Below are 17143 nucleotides of genomic sequence, written 5' to 3' on the forward strand. Positions count from 1 at the left end.
TGCATTACTTCCACAGCATGTCTCAGCATCTGACACTGCCAACCATTATCCACAGCAAACTGGAAATTTGCCTTCGCTTCACCACTTACAATTGTCCTGACCTCAAAAGCCTTTACTTTTGTAATAGCATGTCCTTTTAACTACACATCTATCAGCTGCAGCAGAATCATCCCTTGGCACGGCAGAAGGACATTTAACAGAGATGAGTTTAACCATATTCAAAACGTGGCAGTGTTGCTTGGGACACAGTTGGAGTTGACACTAGAGTCTAACCAATGGTCAGTCTTAGGGAGTTTAACATTAGAAGTGTAGAAGTGTGACATGAAGATGTTACAAGCAAAACCCTGCACAGAATCAGTTGTTTCACACAAATGGATCCTAAGGCCCTCTGCAGTTTTAACAAATGCCTGAAACCCTCTGTAGATAGAATAATTTTAATAGATGAAGCATAACTCGAGCTCCAAGGAAAGGTACAAAACTCTTTCAGCCCCCTGGGGAGGCACCGTGAACAAAAGTTCCCTCACTCAGGTCTCTCCAGCCTAAACTCAAAAGTATTAAGGTCAAGCCAGAACTCAACTGCAAAGCCACCTCCAGTGAGCTCCAATGACAGCTCACCCAGTGCTGCGAAGCCAAGGGCTGGGTCGTGTTTTTGAAGTGATTATATTAATAGGTGTCATTCTGTGCTTTATCTCTTCCAAGTGCTATGCAAACATTAATTAGGCAGTCAGGCACAGAAATGCAGAGTGCTGCAGAACTGACCAAAATATAAATTAATAATTATGCAACTGCAACAGATTAATCATTTTCCAGCTACTCAATAACATCAAAGCACCAGCCATGGGAACTACACAGCACCAGAAAAAACTGACCAACTTGAACTGCTGCATCGTCATTTAATACATGTGACAGTACTTCTTGGTTTAACTATTTATATTCAGCCATGAAATTAGCAGAATTTCTGTTGCATCTAACCTGCATCTGCTTGGGTAGAAGCACAAACTCAAATAGGCCTGTGAATATTCATCTTTGTATGAATTTTGAGTTTCAATTTTTATCAGAGTTGGACGTCTAATTTCACTGTAATGTACCGATAAATATTATGGCTATTTTTGTCTAACAGCGGAAAACACTTGACTATATATTGGATTTTATTCCCCATGAATTACATAGCCATGTTCTGAATATTTTGGACTGAACCACTGCTGAGGTAATGGTTATGCTGTATCAGCATGTGACAAAAAAACAAAGAATGCCTGGACAGGCATTTATAAGAATGCTTTCTTGTGAAAAACAGGTTTGGAAAGAAAAAAGAAACCCGTCCTACACCCCCCCCCCCCCCCAACACACTCAACCCAACACACTGCAAATAAGTTCTAGAGGAACTTCTTTTTTCCGCTGACTTCTGCTATCGTATGCATATTTCCAGGTTAGAAAATGTCATTTTTCAGCAGATAAAAGGTGAAACAATGCTTTTGTTCCATCTTAATAAAAAATATGATAAAATTTGATATTGGAAAATATGACGCTGTCCTTGGATTTGAATAATTAAGTGCGGGTGTTGCTGGGATATCATGACACCAGTAACAGCCAGCCCTGTATTGACAGCCAGCAAAAAGCCCATTAATAAACACCACTCTAACCCCTGCTCCGATGGCTGAAATGATGTATAGACTTCTCGCATGTAGTTTTTTTTCCATATTCATTCATCTCGCCTTTTCAGATGTGAGAGGCAACATGGCTAGTATCTAATTCCAGATACCTGGGCAATTGTGAAACGTAATGGAGTGTAGAAGTGTACAGAAATTGCAGTGACTTACACAAACCACTCTGGGGGAGCAGCACAGGTATTTCTAACTTTCAGGATCACCTTCAATGTTCCACTAAAAATCACCAGCAATCTTTGTGCATCCCATTTGATTTGCTGCAAAACAAATGCTTACACAGCTGGGGGGTTCATGAAGACACCAATTTATCAGAGAGAACGAACAGTGTTTCCTTATTCATTCAAATCAGGATAAAACAAACACTAGATTCTGTATTTCAGTGTGTGCGTCCTTGGAGCTACTTCAGTCACTGCTCCAGGAGTGCTGAACAGATACAGCTGCAATAGCACTTTCCCTTTGACAAACCAACTTGTTGAAACAGCAGCATCATTATAGAGCTACAAGACGATTTTTTTTATTGAAGCTGTTGTGTTTCTGTGGTGTTTGCTAAGAAAAAAGGAGGGCCAGTCTTCCTGGCTGGTATGTTTGTTGTGAGAACAGATCTTTCTTTTTAAATGGCAAGAATAAGCAGAAGGCCAGAAACCAAAACATCCAGGAAAAAGCTGATATTAAGATCAGAGGCAGAAGAGCAAGCCAGACTTTGATCCCATGCACAGCACAGCAGAGAATAGACACTTCTCAAAAGCTATTAAGTTCTTTTTTTGTTTTCTGTCAAAATGTGAATGGATCTTCATGGGTTAAATTACCTAATAAAATATGCATATGCACATTCAGACACCTAACCATCTATGCAACTGCAGCTCATTAACATGCAGATATGACTTCAACAGTGAAACTCACTGCTACAGGAAGTTAATGAGGCAAAGAATTGCGTAAGAGTCACAAAACCACAGAAAATTTCCTTTCATTCCTGTCCAGCACACTACAGGCATACGGACTACGTCCCATCTTCATTAACTCAAGCTGTTTTGCTCAAACTGTGCAATGTCTTTTGCTTTCATGTCACTGCTCCCAGGGTGTACACAAATTCATTTCAGGGTATATGACTGGTATGTGGGATTGCCCAAGAGAAAGCATTTGTTAACAAAGTCACGACTTCAGAGCTATGTGTTATTTTTCACAGCCTATTCTGCCTCTCATCTTACTCTCCAAAACTTAAAATTATCACCACCACAACTGCTATTTAAGGAATCTGACAGCCCTAACAAATCAGAGTTATTTGGCACCAAAGGAATAATTTGCAGTTACTGCTTCCTAGAGCTGACACCTGAAGAAAAGACCCCTGAAAATATAATCAGAACCCCTGAATTGATATACATCAACAATCGAGTCCAAAGAAAGCATCATTAGCTTTTATCAGCATGACCTCAAAACAACCAGCAAGAAAAGTAGTCTGAGAAATATGATCCCAGGTTGGGTGATGGATTGAAAGGGAGTGGTAAACTCAGGAAGACCTTTAGCAGGGCTGCTGCCTTTTGAGGGAGGCTGGATAGCTCCCGAAATTATTAGTAGATTTGCACCTCTATGTAGCTCGTTTAAGTACATCCTGGGATTGATCTAGCTTTCTATCCAAGTGGTTTATCCTGCTGTGAAGAACTGTAATATCTGAACACCCAGCACATAAAATCAATAGCAATATCCCATGCGGACTGTGAGCAGCTCTGGCACGTCTTCCCTTTCCTGCTATGCTGGCAGGGGTGGATAACTGGTACGCTTAACGACTCATTTGGATACTCTAACTGTTTTTGGTTTGACAGCCGTTTAATGGCTTGAATGATATGAGTTTGGAAGTTTTCATGCAATTTCTAGTGAACAGATGTTTATTTAGGAAGGACACACAGGAAAACCAGTCCAAGTAGCTGCTGGGACTGGCAGTAGCTGGAGCCCACCGGCTGTCCCTGAAGGGGCACCATGGCCTCTTGTCTCCACGGGGAGTTTTGACAGGGCAACACACAAAAAGCTCATCCTCCACCAGCTGTGCTCTTTGCAGCAGTGACACAAACGAGAGTGATATCTGGGCTATGTGTCTGACACTGGTTAGAAGAACTAAATACAAGTACTCTATTTTCAGGTTTAAGCTTATTTTCACATGTAACTCAATGCAGTTTAGTAGTCCCTTGAGAGTCCACAAGGCACTATGGAGAGCTGTTACATATTTTTTCTGCATACTATTTTTACCTTTTTCTTTGTTTCTTTGTATAATTCAATCATTAATCTTCCTTCTCAAGGACAGATCAATGGTTTGATCAACATGAAAATAAAATATTGCTTCCTAACTTTCTTTTTAACTTAGAATTTAAGAATTTCGTCACAGAAGAGCAATGACTATTGCAGACAGAGGGACAGTTTTCCTCTGTCCTGGGTAGCCTTTAGGCAGAGCCACCGTGCAGGGTAGCAGGAGAAACGGGCAGCCTCAGGCTCTCCTGTGTCTCTCTGCTGCATGTCTCAGGAAGTTACCAGTCTCCTTTGAGCTTTTCCCTTGGGATCAACACCTAAGGTTCTCCAAGAGCAGCATACTCACCAGGAGGGGCAAGCAAGCCTCCTGAAACTAGGTTAAAAAAAAAGACTAGAATAGAGAAACACAAAAAATTGAGAAGGGATGAAGGTTTGTCTATCAACGTCTGTTTTACAGCTTTGTGCCTTTTGTGTGCAGCTGCTAAATAGCAACTATGAAACGAACAGCAGAATGAAACCATTCCCTCACTCATCACTGAATATAAATCTTGCACAAAACTTTTGGCATTCCTCTCCCCATAAATCTCCCTCAGCAGGACAGATAAACTGATGCCATGCCCTGAAGGTATTCAGTTCACTGCAAAGATGAGAAAAAATGGTGTGGCTGAATAGTGTGGGGAAAGCCAGTGCTTGAGATGCATTTTTCTAAAATCAGATACAAAAGATAAGGACAAACTCCCCCAAGCACATTATCCTGAAACTTTGTTTTGCTGACCCTCGACATTTTGCAAGAAATATTTTAAGAGTAGAAATTACAGTAAAAACCTATTTCGCATGCTTTTGTTTTCCCACTACTTTGTTTATTTGCTGAAAATAAAGGATCATGCTTTCTGTATTCCCACAGCCTAACTTCTCTAGGCTTGCAGTTCCTGAAACACGTGTGGCACTGCATTGCAGAATCTCTCTGCATCCAATTTCCTGGCAGCTCAGAAACTGTCATAGCACATTTAGAAAGACTTGGAACCAAATTTCAAAAATAGGTACCCATAAGTACCGGAATAAAAGCAGTTTTGTGTTCAGTAGAGCTAAGCAGAATAAAGTAAACACTATTATAAGTAGTTTGCTACTACCTAGAAAGCTGAAGAAGTGCCTTGACAACGGGCACATATAAAAGGGAGGAAAGCACAAGTTCCTAAATCAAGCAGTAAAACATTCTGAGCACCAACCAGCAGGTAAATTAGAGCAATCCAGATGAACACCAAGGTGACATAAACGTTAATTAAAACGTAACACCCCCCCCTTGAACAAAATACATGATAAAGAATAATGATGCTAATTCAAGGAGGAAATCAATGATAGCTGAATAGCAGAGACTCAGAATAGACTCGACAGACTCGATTGCAGCATCTGCCACAGAGGCACGAATGGAGTGAAATGAGCCTGGCTCCTCCAGCTCACTGAGCAGCCATCTACAAGCAGCTCCTTGCACGTGAGAAGGTCAGCACGGCTTTGGTGCAAACTTTGCTGACCCACTGCAAATCTGAAATGTGTTCAAGAACACAGCTTCAGGATAAAGTCACATTCCTCAGAAGTTTCATTTTGCCAGGAATGCTCAAAACTCTGTAACTCTCAGGGAACAAAAGGTTAAAGAAGGGTATTTACAGAAGATGGTTATATCGCTCAAATATGTTATTCTAATTATTTGCTAAATGGAGCGAGGTCTTAGCTGTAACATAACACCGTTTTAATGGGATTTAAAGCTACACTCCACGTAGGTTTAATTGAGCATTGAAACACTTAACACAGAGCAAGGGAAAACAACTTTCATCAAACAGCAACTTTGAACTGGAAATGGGTAGAGCAGACCTTTGAAACATTGCACTTTGCTGCAGTGATGATGATCAGCACTAAAAAGAGCTTGTTAAAAGCATCAGGTTGATCAGCTCAGAAGCTCTCTGTGATGCTGGTCATGAAGCAGGGACTTATTTTGACATTTTATCATTGGTATATAAAATGCAATGCACTTTTACAGTAATGTGAAATAAATCTTTAAGACAATTTACCTGCAAGGCACACCATGAATGACTGCAGCACTAGCAGCTCCCGTAGCAACCTCATCTTCAGCTTCCAGGATCAGAGGAGCTGAGTCCAGTAACTACAGGACAGAACAGGGCTCCTTGGAAATTTTAGGCGATTTTTAATCTGTAAAAGAAAAAAGATTACAAGGAGATTAAGGATTGCTGCTCCTTCTATTTGTTGATGGTTTTTTTCTTTACAAGAAAATTGCATCTGAAGACCAACAAACACTTTTAAACATTTCATTTAAAATCATTCTGCAGCATGATTTGTGACCATCTAAGGATCCTGGGTACCAGATGAGGATTATGAATTGTAACCCATATCTGCACCACCTTCTGCTCAGATGTTGTGAGCTTTCTTCTCTGTCTCAGGTTATTCATGAGTAGCTTGGCTCATTGTCTCCCTGGGGTAATCTGAAGCGTAATTAGTGAACTCCAGATCACAGTTAAAAGGTACAAGAATTACTCTCATTTACAAACATCACCCGGTATGTGAAGGATACTGTCTCTGCAAGGTGACACTTTCTATGATGCTGCTCAGGAGAGTGGGATGCTTTTCCCATTTCACTGCCATTTTCATTGCTCTTAAAATCCTTTAAATAAACCCCTTGAAGCATCTTCAGGTAAAGCCTGATCTTTTCCTTGCACTCTACTATAACTTGTAAATAGTTCAAATCTGTGAACAGGCAATTCGAAGACTTTCTCAGCTTATCACTGCAAAGCACGCTCCTCCTTCCCCCAGTGCAACCCAAGAAGGGAAAAAAATGCCTCCTTTTATGAAAGGAACCTTTTCCAGAGCAGGCATTTAAATATTAAAAATAAATAAATCAAGTCAGACACACATTCTTATAATTTATTAATTTCACTGAAGGCTGGAAGTTAAGGGGCCCTCATGTTTATAAGACAAACTGCATGACTAATAGCATTTGAAGGGGTATCATGAGAGGTCTCCGCTTGTTTTTGTGAGTTAAAATTGATAAGATTCTTCTAATAAAGTCAGGTTCGATGCAGTGAGGAGACTAAGAATCTTTATCCTCTGATCTAAAGATCCAACTTTGAAGAGGGTAGAGATTAATTGAATGCATTCAACTACTCTCACACAGGCTGATTAGGCTTGCTGGGGGTTGGCAGGAAGGACTAATCAATGAAAACTAATAACAACTTAAGTGAATGATTACAGTATTAATTATTAATTTTTGAAGGAAAACGTCATCATAGACCTTTATATTGATTGACACAGTTAAGCACTTACTCTTTGTGTTTACAGTGAACTCAAGAAACATATTTATATATGCCCCACCCCTGGAAGTGTTCAAAGCCAGGCTGGATGGGGCTTAGTGGAGGGTGATTTTTTTTTTTTTACTCTATGTGGTCTTCATGCATGGACATATACTATTTTTCCTCTAAGTACCAAATCCCAAATTTTGGTTATAACCAAATAATATATATTCCAAATATTATTGGAATAATATATATCCCAAATATTGATTATAGCTGCACCTATACAGGAGATTTCTACCGAAGGCAAGTCATTCTTGGTTTTACTCTAGTTTAAGTGAGACTGGAGCTCAATCTTGTATTCACCTGCAGCTGCTGAAATTCTTTCATGTTCTCGTTTTCGCACGTATTATTCCCATCAATAAGCTCATCGTGTCACTTATGAGGCTTCTCTTCATTACACTGCAATGCCATGCTTTACGATTATTCTCCTCACTCTCTGCAATAAGCTACGTGGGACTGAAACAGAACAATCACTTACAGCCTTTGATACCTAATTAAAAACACAAGAGCTATAGCACTTACCAACTTAACCTACTGCCAGGAACCTATCTAGAGCCCCCACAGACCCATCTTTAAGCTGCCAGTGTGTGGAAGGGCTGACCAAAATCACTTCTGCTTCGTGGATTAATAACAGCAGCACTCAGCTTCTCAGCTGTCTGTAAGCAGCGGCACTGGCAAGGAAGTATTGCATCTGCCTTTTCTTTAAAAACCCTAGAAATATATATCCCCAGATCTGACCAAAGTCAAACAAAATGCCTCCATTTATTCCACAGGCTTTGAGGATGGTGCTTTTGGAGATTTGGTAGAGATGAGACAATGCTTCATGGAGGACCATGGAGATGGATGTCTTGTTTGAAGGACCCAAGGCCGTTTGCATCACATCTCTGCTACTCTCTTTAAACACAGATTGCTGTTTTGGTATTTTATTCCCTTGTTTTCCATAAATGCAAGAAAATTCTTGGATAGTCTTCAACTTATTGCTCCTCCCCATTGCAAACTCTCCCTCTTACCAGAGCTTTTCCTGACTCACCACCCCTTTGGGAAAAATTTCAGCTACTCTGTGGCTCTTGCAAACATTTTTTTTTTTCTACTTAGTAACTCATGCTTCTCTAAGCATTTTTAACACTAATACAAAACATTTCAAAATTACTAATGTAAATTAGTTTTTAGTTCATAAGAGCATTAAAAACAGCAGGCTCTTTCTTTCCTCCCAAGAGGCTTTGACACAATCCCTGGGTCTTACTTTCAGCCAAAAATAAAAGCTTTGCTAAAAATATACATATTTAGTACTCAGCATATTTAATTAAGTCCAGTGAAAAGACTGAAAGTCTTCTCTATAATTTAGTTGTTCAAAACTTGCTCCAGAGAACCAGGAGACAGCAGAAAGTCATGCATGTGCTTCAAAGAAAACTTCTCAGATAGCTGAATGGGAACAGTCACTTCCGGCAGTAACAAACTTAGTAATGGCACTTAGGCTCCTGCTGGCACTTCCGTTGATGATAATGGCAACTCCATGTACTTATATAGCCAAAGTATATACCCTGTAGTAATTACCTCAGAATATATTTCCTAGAAGAGTCTCTATCAAGTATTTTCTAAATATATGGAAGAGTACCACATTCTGTCATCATGCCTAGAATTGCTATTGCTGGATTAATAGCAAAGCTTCAGAACCACCATCCTCCTGGTGCTCTGAAACAGCCCTTCCAGAAGCAGCACTGAAAATAGGTACCTGGAGACACAGCTGCCAGCTGAGCCCTGGCCCTGCATAACAACATACCAGCCTGCACCCTGACTTTTACTGATACATCTGTTACAGGTTTCCCAAAGAGAAACGATGCCTGTCTTAGCATAAAGAGTAGTGAAAAGTAAATTAAATGATTACCATTAAAAATATTTTCCTAAGGTTAAAATATGGTCGTGTTCAAAATACGGCTGCATTTTCATTCCTCATGATAGTTCCCTATTTCACATGTGAATGAGTCCAATCTTCACAATGTTTTCCTGTAAACATTGCTGCTATTCATATCAGCAGGCCCATTGTTCAGAGCTGTGTAAAAACTGTTGAAACACATTGACTTTTTATGGCAACAACTCTAGGAAAGGCAACATTTGTGCATGAGCAAAAGATACATAATTGAAAAGATCCTTCCCATTTCTAAATGTTTTCTGACTATAAAATCCCAGGGGAGCTTGCACTGCTTCTGAAGGAAAATATAACAGGCATGAAAACTTGCAAAGTTTAATATTTTATTTCCAGAAGGAAACATATACAGTTTCAGCACTACACAAGCTATTTTTTTGAAGATGAAAATGAGATAGCTGTGCTTCAGTTTGGAAGTGCATCCCATTAGAAATCCTAGTGCCAACACACATGGGCAGATGTCTTTTAACTTTAGTTTTGGCAATGCAGCCATTGAAAACCCTTTTGAAAGGCACCTTTGTTTGTAATTGGATTCTGATGAGAAAAGTTGACTCCAAGAGCTCTGACTGCAGTCAGGTACAAGGAGAAAAAGAAAAGATGCATGCAGTAGAAATATTTGTGGTGAGTTGTGTGGAGTTAGCAAGCACGGCTCTTTGTCAGTAATTTCACTTGGATGCTTAATGATTAGCACTTGCAAAAAAAAACCCAAACCAAAATGGAAATGAAAAACCTACGGCTAAGTATACAGACAGATTCTGAACTCAAATACTTATGTAGATCTAATTTGCACAATATCAATTCACAGTTTTGTGACTATTCTGAAGGAAAATCATAAAATATGCCCAAGACCCCTAAGTATTGTTGCAGTAGCAAGAAGCAAGCCTTAGCAATCATCTCACGTGAATTTTTCTGCTGCACAATGGTGCTCTGCACGGTGCCAATTCTGTTAAACTCCAAAATAAATCACTGTTAATGAAGCATGCGGCACATCCAGACAGCAACAGGCATATTTTAATCACCTCAACAAAGGAAGAGCTAAGGGTAAGCAAAAACACTCTGAGCACTAACATGCACGTCGTTAAGATTTAAGGTGTGCCTAGCCTTTGACTGTCACAGATCTGACCTGAGGGCAAGAGCAAGCATCTAACATGAAATCACTACTTTCCTGAATAGCGACTTTAATTCATGCTGCCAAAACCTCCAAAGAACTACCAAGCTTTTTAAACAGAAGACTGCTGTCTGATTACATACAACTTGGGGCTGTACAGCTGCTGAGTGTGCAAAATGTTTGCATATCTAAGTAAAAGAGCAGATGGCAAACGTGTGGAAGAACACCTACATTGGACACACACTGCAGGTCAAGCCTACCCAAGCACAAAGATTTAGCATAAATTCAAATTCAACTCATCTACACAACAGAGGTAGAAAATGAACCACAGTTTTCTGAGTTTATAAAGAAACTCTTTTCCCTAAGATGAAGATACCTTCTTCCAATATACACTTTCAGAAAGACCTATACCTATCCAAGATGTGGTTGCTAGGTGCTTCACAAGTCTTGTAACATAACTAAAAAGAAGTCTACAAAGTGACACCAAAACGCCATTATCCATTTCCATCTCTTCAAACACATAAACACTTTCCAGAGGTTTACAGATCTAGAAGCACATTAGTTAAGTCCTGCTTCTCAACAACACACTGTAACACAAGTTTATTTAAGCTTTTAACACTTACAACACAACATTAAAAGAAATACTGAAAAGGAAATGGATAGTTTTAAGTGAAATGGTTGAATTTAATGATTTTTAAACCCGCTACTTCAACTTCTGGCTTTTGACCCCTCCACATCACATCCAGTGGACAACACAGTTTTAAAATCACAGCAATGGTATGGACTGGCTGTTAGTTCCCTTAGAGTCCCCACATACTCTAAAGAATAAGGCACTCTCTCTGCAAAGAAACATTTGTGAAACCCACTGTTCAGTGGTAGCATGGCTAACCTTGTCTTCTTTGGGGTACCCCTGCCATGCTTCCCTTAAATGCTCTTAAGGAGGAAGGAATACGAAAATTCCAACGTTGGGAAAGGAATGAACATTGACATTAGTCTCTCTTTCTCACTACCTGGCAGTAAAATTACCTTATTTTTAAAAGCCGATTCCCACACAGGCTGCCCGCATGATGCTCATTTGTGATTTGAACTCACCCTTGCAGAGCTGTTTTATCACTTTTGGAAATTCTCAATTCAGACTTCAACAGAGGCCAATTCTATCACTTTACTGAAGAGTGGATATAACTGAATAAAAAGTGGTAGTTGGAGAGTAATTATTGAAAGTTCGCTGCCAAAGTAAGCCCACCCTTGGTCTTCTGTCTCCCTGTATTTTTAATAATAGCAATGGTGGAAGAGGTGGTGTTCATATTGAATCTGCTGGTGACACTAAGAGGCTGCAGGCACCACCCAGGGATGTAAATGTAATTCAAAATCACCTTAACAAATTGGACATAGAACCAAACTAAAACAAAAGGATGGATCTGTGTGACAAATGCCACACACTGCAGTGAATAGGATGCTGCAGTAAACAGCACAAACATATGCCAGGGAGCAACCGTTTGGGTGACAGCTCTCCACTGATCCACACACAGCTGCACATGTCAGCAATGCCCTGGGAGTTTGCAAGCAGCAAACACCCTGCTTGGGATTCATAAACCAGGTTTGCAGGTCCTTTTCACCTGTTTGCTCCCGTGTCCAAGAATTAATATGCAAAACAGATTAAAGATTAGACTTTAGGAAAAACTTCTTGTAATGTTAAAGCCAGCTCAAGCACAACTATAGGCTGTAGAATATCCATTGCTGATGTTCTTTAGCAATTTGTAAGATAAAATTTAGGTCCAGAATGATCTAGATCAAGAAGACAGAAACAGTATGTATTTTGCTTCTAGGAACACCAATATTTGGAAGAGGATGGAGAGAATACCAAACAGATTCTTCAGCGCTGTTTCTGCCAGTTGCAAGGCAAGGTCATTCCCCATCTGACTCAGAAATTGGAATAAGAATAACCTTGAGCCTCTGATAATTGCAAGTCACTCAGACTGATGTACTGAATGGTAGCACAGAACCATCCTCTATAAATGAAGGCTAAAGAAACTGTTCAGCTTCAGTAAGGGGTCATGAGGCAAAAGCAGTGAGGTTTCTTTTCACATAACAAACAAGATTTTTCCTAAATTAAAGAAAATTGCTTTATCTGTGAAAGGGATTAAACAGTGTTATTCCAGGGGACCAGCATGAGGAATTAATTTGTAACAAGGTTGTGGCAGATACAGAATACTAATAGCAGTTAGGGAAAGCAGCAGGATTAGACCTCATTCAGGGGGACAGCATCAATCCATCAGCCCATAAGGAATATCCTTCTTGCAATTTAGTGCCAAAAGCAATGTGGAGGTTGGACACCATATGCTAGCGTGAGGGCAGGAACTTCATCATCTGGGGTAAACTGGTGAGAATTCAGCTATCCTGAGTGTCCAAGATGCTTAAATCATGGGTGCCTTTTGAGCATGTTGCTCAGAAATAGCTGGTAGCTCATGCTGCTAGAGAGCACTGCAGTGACACATTCCTGTGGGAAGCATCTTGGGCACGGGCAGCTCCAGTCTCCTGCAGCTTCCACTCCTGAATGCCGGCTGTGGCCCAGATTCAGCAAAGCATCAGATTTTTAACCCCAATCCAGCTTCTTCAGACCCTTCTGAATCTGGGCCTGTGTGTCAGGAGAGGCACAGGCTCTTTTTAGCAGATGCAATCAGTGATGCGCAAAACTGAACATCCAGAAATAGAAGGCACCTAAAAGAAGCGTCCCCAAAAGTGTAAATCTTCACAGTAATACTTTTTAGATGTACACATTGCTGAAATTTTTCAGCACTCAAAAGAGAGGTTTCCTTCTACTGTGACAGCTGTTGTTTTAAGTCCTGAGATAAATACTGACCTTCCCTTTTGCGTAACGGAACAGAAAAGGGAATTTGAAAAGATGGCTTGGGGAGATGAAGGGTAGTGGGAACGTGCCAGTGGCATCTCTCATTGAACTCTCCTCATTCCCACAGCACGTCTGTCAGACCCTGATCTATCTCAAGCTTCTTTGCTGAAATTATTCTTTCCGGAGTTGCACTTATACACAATTCACACATTATGAAATATATACGGGTATATTGTGCCTGATAAAACAAATGACACGCAGCATGTTTCTCAGACATGCTCATGATAAATGGGAATAAAATGCTTCAAAAAATTAATTATCTAAAAAAAAAAGACAGAGAAAAATGTCAGTTTTTGCATTGCATTTTTTCCTTTGGGCCATTCATTCACATTCACTAGATGGAGATTTCATTTCACTGTATCAAGGAAGTTACAGCACCTCAACAGATGCAAGTTCCCAACTCACTCCAGTCATTTATATCTGTCAGGCTGTTGGGTCTTTGGTGCGCACTGTGCCTGAGCCAGCTCCTCACCATCAGACAACTACCACAGCTTGGTCCTCACCCCAGGAGGATGCTGACATACCCATGCACATGGGGAAGCAAGGATTACATCTATCAGATTAAGACAATAAATATAATTCTAACAATATTAGTAAAGATTGCCACAGGAATAACTGGGTAAGCACTCACTTCTGTGAATTACGACCCCAAGAGTTTAAATGCAGCTTCTTCTACATGTTTTTTTTTGATGTAAATACTCTATAACTTATGCTTATGTATCCCTCAAGAAACAGTCTGGTCAGGGGCAGCTCTATTAGTAGTGGGGCAGGCAGTGAGAGTTTTTGTTGCTGATGTAATAAAAGGTGCATAGAAATATTTACGACATCATCCCTTTCTGACTTCTTAGGTTAGAAACTCCCAGAAGCAATATACCTAGTTTATGCAGACCATAATGCCACAGAATTTAAAACCTGATTAGAGACTTTGTATTATATTAAAATAGACAGCTAAAACCAGGCCCGTGCTCTTTTAACATTTTACCACATTGCACTATTCCCTGCACGCCTCCATCGCTGGCAGAAACAACTTAATGGAATCAGCAATCCATCTTAAACACTGGATACTCCCGGCTGCGCAACACAACACGTCCCTTCACCTTCTGAACCAGCAAAATAGAGTGCAGTTTTCCACCAAGTAAAAAATGACAGCAATTAAAGCTTTTTAATTACTTGCCACTAACCACCACACATCACCTATTATAAACCTTACTCTTTGTCCCTTGACCCCAGGAAATTGCCATTGCCCTGCAAAACCTCACTAGTTTGTAAGCAAAAATCATCTCTAGGTAAGGGGATCTGGGGAACTAAAGACAAGTCTAAATTAAAGCTCCTGGAGCTAATTAGGGGTCTCTGTATTGTTTTACCTTTTCCACGGAAGGAAATGACAAAGAAATACTTGCCTGAGGCAGCGCCTATCGGGTAGTAACAGCTTTTCTCAACACAGGAAAAGTCCATCACACCACAAACTTGGGAGGCACTTCGCTCAAACAAGGAGTAACGTGGTCATAATACAAAGCTGAAAACAGTGAAACTTCATGGTCTGTCATTTTCCATAATTTAGAACTTACTCTCTTTTAGAGAGTCTTTTACTGAAGATTGCTGAGAACAGTTACCTTAAAACTCACCAATTTGAAACAATTCCCAATGTCATGCAGAGTAAAATTTTCAATGCCTCACTTTGCAAGATTAAAATGAATGACTATCCCATATATCCAAGTAATAGATGAGAACACCTGCATAAACCACCAGCTTTACAGATAGCAAAACTAACTTGAAAAGTGAGAGATATCTGAGTTGGCATTCAGCAGGTCCAGCTCTTCTCTCCTAATCATATCACCACCTATGGAAATGGTCTGTGAATCCCATAATCTATTTTCCTGATAGCAAAGACTGTCCATGAGAAACCTGAAGGCCGAGCAGAGCACAGGACCAAATCGGGCTGCCAGGCAGGATCCTGCAGCCATCTTCAAAGCAAACCCAGCCCATCTTGGTATCCAAGCAGCCTCTTTCCACCTGAGAATACATATGCACAGGCAAACACTAGGATGCAAAAACAGACTCTCAGCCAAAGTGGAATATTAATCTTCATCTGATTTTTTCACATGAATTTCCTACAGAAATAAGGCTTAATTTATTGCTGTCTCAGTTTGACAGAACAATGCAAAGAAACAAGGCTCAAGGGACTCTGCGTGACAATAAAATTCCTTTTATCCCTAGGTCACTGTGTCAAGGTAATGAATCAAGACAGTTTCACTCTCTGAACAAAGATAGATAAGTAATATTCAGAGTTATCATTCACTTTTGAATGGGCCCATTCCCAAAATACACATTATCAGAGAGCATTATCTTGTCTAGTAGACAAAAAATGATGCAAAAATATTGAAGATACGTCTGCTATCTCTCTAAAATCAGCATCTTAATGTCATCTTTTCACTTTTGGAGCTTTCAAAATAATCCACTTCATTTAAAGACAAAAGGAGAGCTTTCTCCATAGGATTTCCACTGGGGGAAACAAACATATTGGACACAAAGGCACATTGTAAGAAGCGCTTTGGCTGGCATGCCACCTTCCTTCAGAGCTACAAACCAGGGGTTTCTTAAGAGTATAAATCAGAACTTAGACAGGAAAAACAACAAGCAAGTTTTTTAACATTGAAAAGAAGCCAGTCTCATACCCAATTTATTCCCGGGGACACAGGCTACCAAAACAATAATGCCCTCAACACGTATTACCAGCAGAATGTTTCAAACCCAGATAATTGAGATACTTGGACCAAGAAATATTTTTAACTGTTTTGTTAAATTCAAAAATCACCAAGGAAAGGAAAAAAACACCCCATCAAACATTTTCATATCCCTATTATGTGTTTATTTTTTAGGTTGCTTTGTTTTTGTGTAGGTTTTTTACCCCTTTGAAGTTTAAAAGGCTGCCTGGAATTAAGTGTTTGAAAGGAACTGCTTTCACTCTCTGACTTTTATAAACACAAGGTGCCTAACCTAGTGCTTTATTTCTGCTAAGATGCCATTAAATTTCTGCTCCTCTCAGCCAAAAAGAAATCTTCCCTGAATTTTCAGACTTATGGCATCCAGTGACCATAGGTATTTTTTCTTTTACCGACAAGAAGAGGCTTCCTACAGCAGCTGGAAGCAGAAGTGAAGAGGATGGATTTATATCTCAGCATTTGCTGGTATATTGAGGACTAAATTCTAATAGGGGATCTTTAAAAAATGTACGTGGTCCGAATTAAGGGTTCAGTAAAAAATAACTAGAAGTTTAATGTGTCTGAATTTATTAACAAATAAAACCTAGACTTTGGTGATTGTCTCCTGTAACAAGTTTAGTGTACAGTGAAGTGGCACTGCAAAATATTTTCTGAAATACTGTATCTGTCTGATAACCCTTTGGTATGTTTATTCAGCCTGAACTTGAAAGATTCACTCAGTCTGAGAAGGGCAATGTCCCAGAAGACTTATGCAAATAATCAAAACAAGATACATATTAGATATTCAAACCCGTAACAAAGCTGATGTAAATGATCAGCTACGTGCGGTGCATGCCAGAATGGCAAATGGCCAAGTCCACTGCCCAGGCCTCCAGGCCCCCACCGCTTGTCTGCATACCAAATTCCTAATAAACCCCTCAGTTCATGAACTATGAAGATCAGTTGCAGAAAACATTTCTCACAGCTTCTTGTTGCCCTTCTTGTAAAAAAAAATACTAAAAATAGATTTTAACCTCAGCCTGGGAAAGCTTACACAAGGTTCAAAAAAATCATCTACTGACCTTCTTTTGACATAAATATACCTCATTTTGCACTCTCTAAAAACAATTTAAAAGATAAATTTATTCTTAATAGGCCTGTCTAGTATGTGGCCATGTTTAGAGTTATCTGTATAATAATTTCATTCAAGTAGCAATACAATACAAATCAACCACATCCAAAA

General features: G+C 39.8%; 1 protein-coding gene across 4 annotated transcripts in view; it reads right to left on the bottom strand.

Annotated features, from left to right (window-relative positions):
* LOC133270495 (contactin-4) overlaps window positions 1-17143 on the bottom strand; it is a 338999-nt gene that overhangs the window by 160473 nt on the left and 161383 nt on the right. For all 4 annotated transcript variants that reach the window (XM_061455704.1, XM_061455701.1, XM_061455702.1 and 1 more), the window contains one exon: window positions 5963-6101. In XM_061455704.1, coding sequence (XP_061311688.1) covers window positions 5963-6017 — 55 coding nt within the window. In that variant the 5' untranslated portion in view covers window positions 6018-6101. The remainder of the gene's footprint in view (window positions 1-5962; window positions 6102-17143) is intronic.

Source organism: Pezoporus flaviventris, unplaced genomic scaffold (genome assembly GCF_033815535.1).
Source record: "Pezoporus flaviventris isolate CSIRO_AGI_PZ_B2104156 unplaced genomic scaffold, CSIRO_AGI_Pfla_v1 ptg000021l, whole genome shotgun sequence".
Taxonomy (NCBI): Eukaryota; Metazoa; Chordata; class Aves; order Psittaciformes; family Psittacidae; genus Pezoporus; species Pezoporus flaviventris.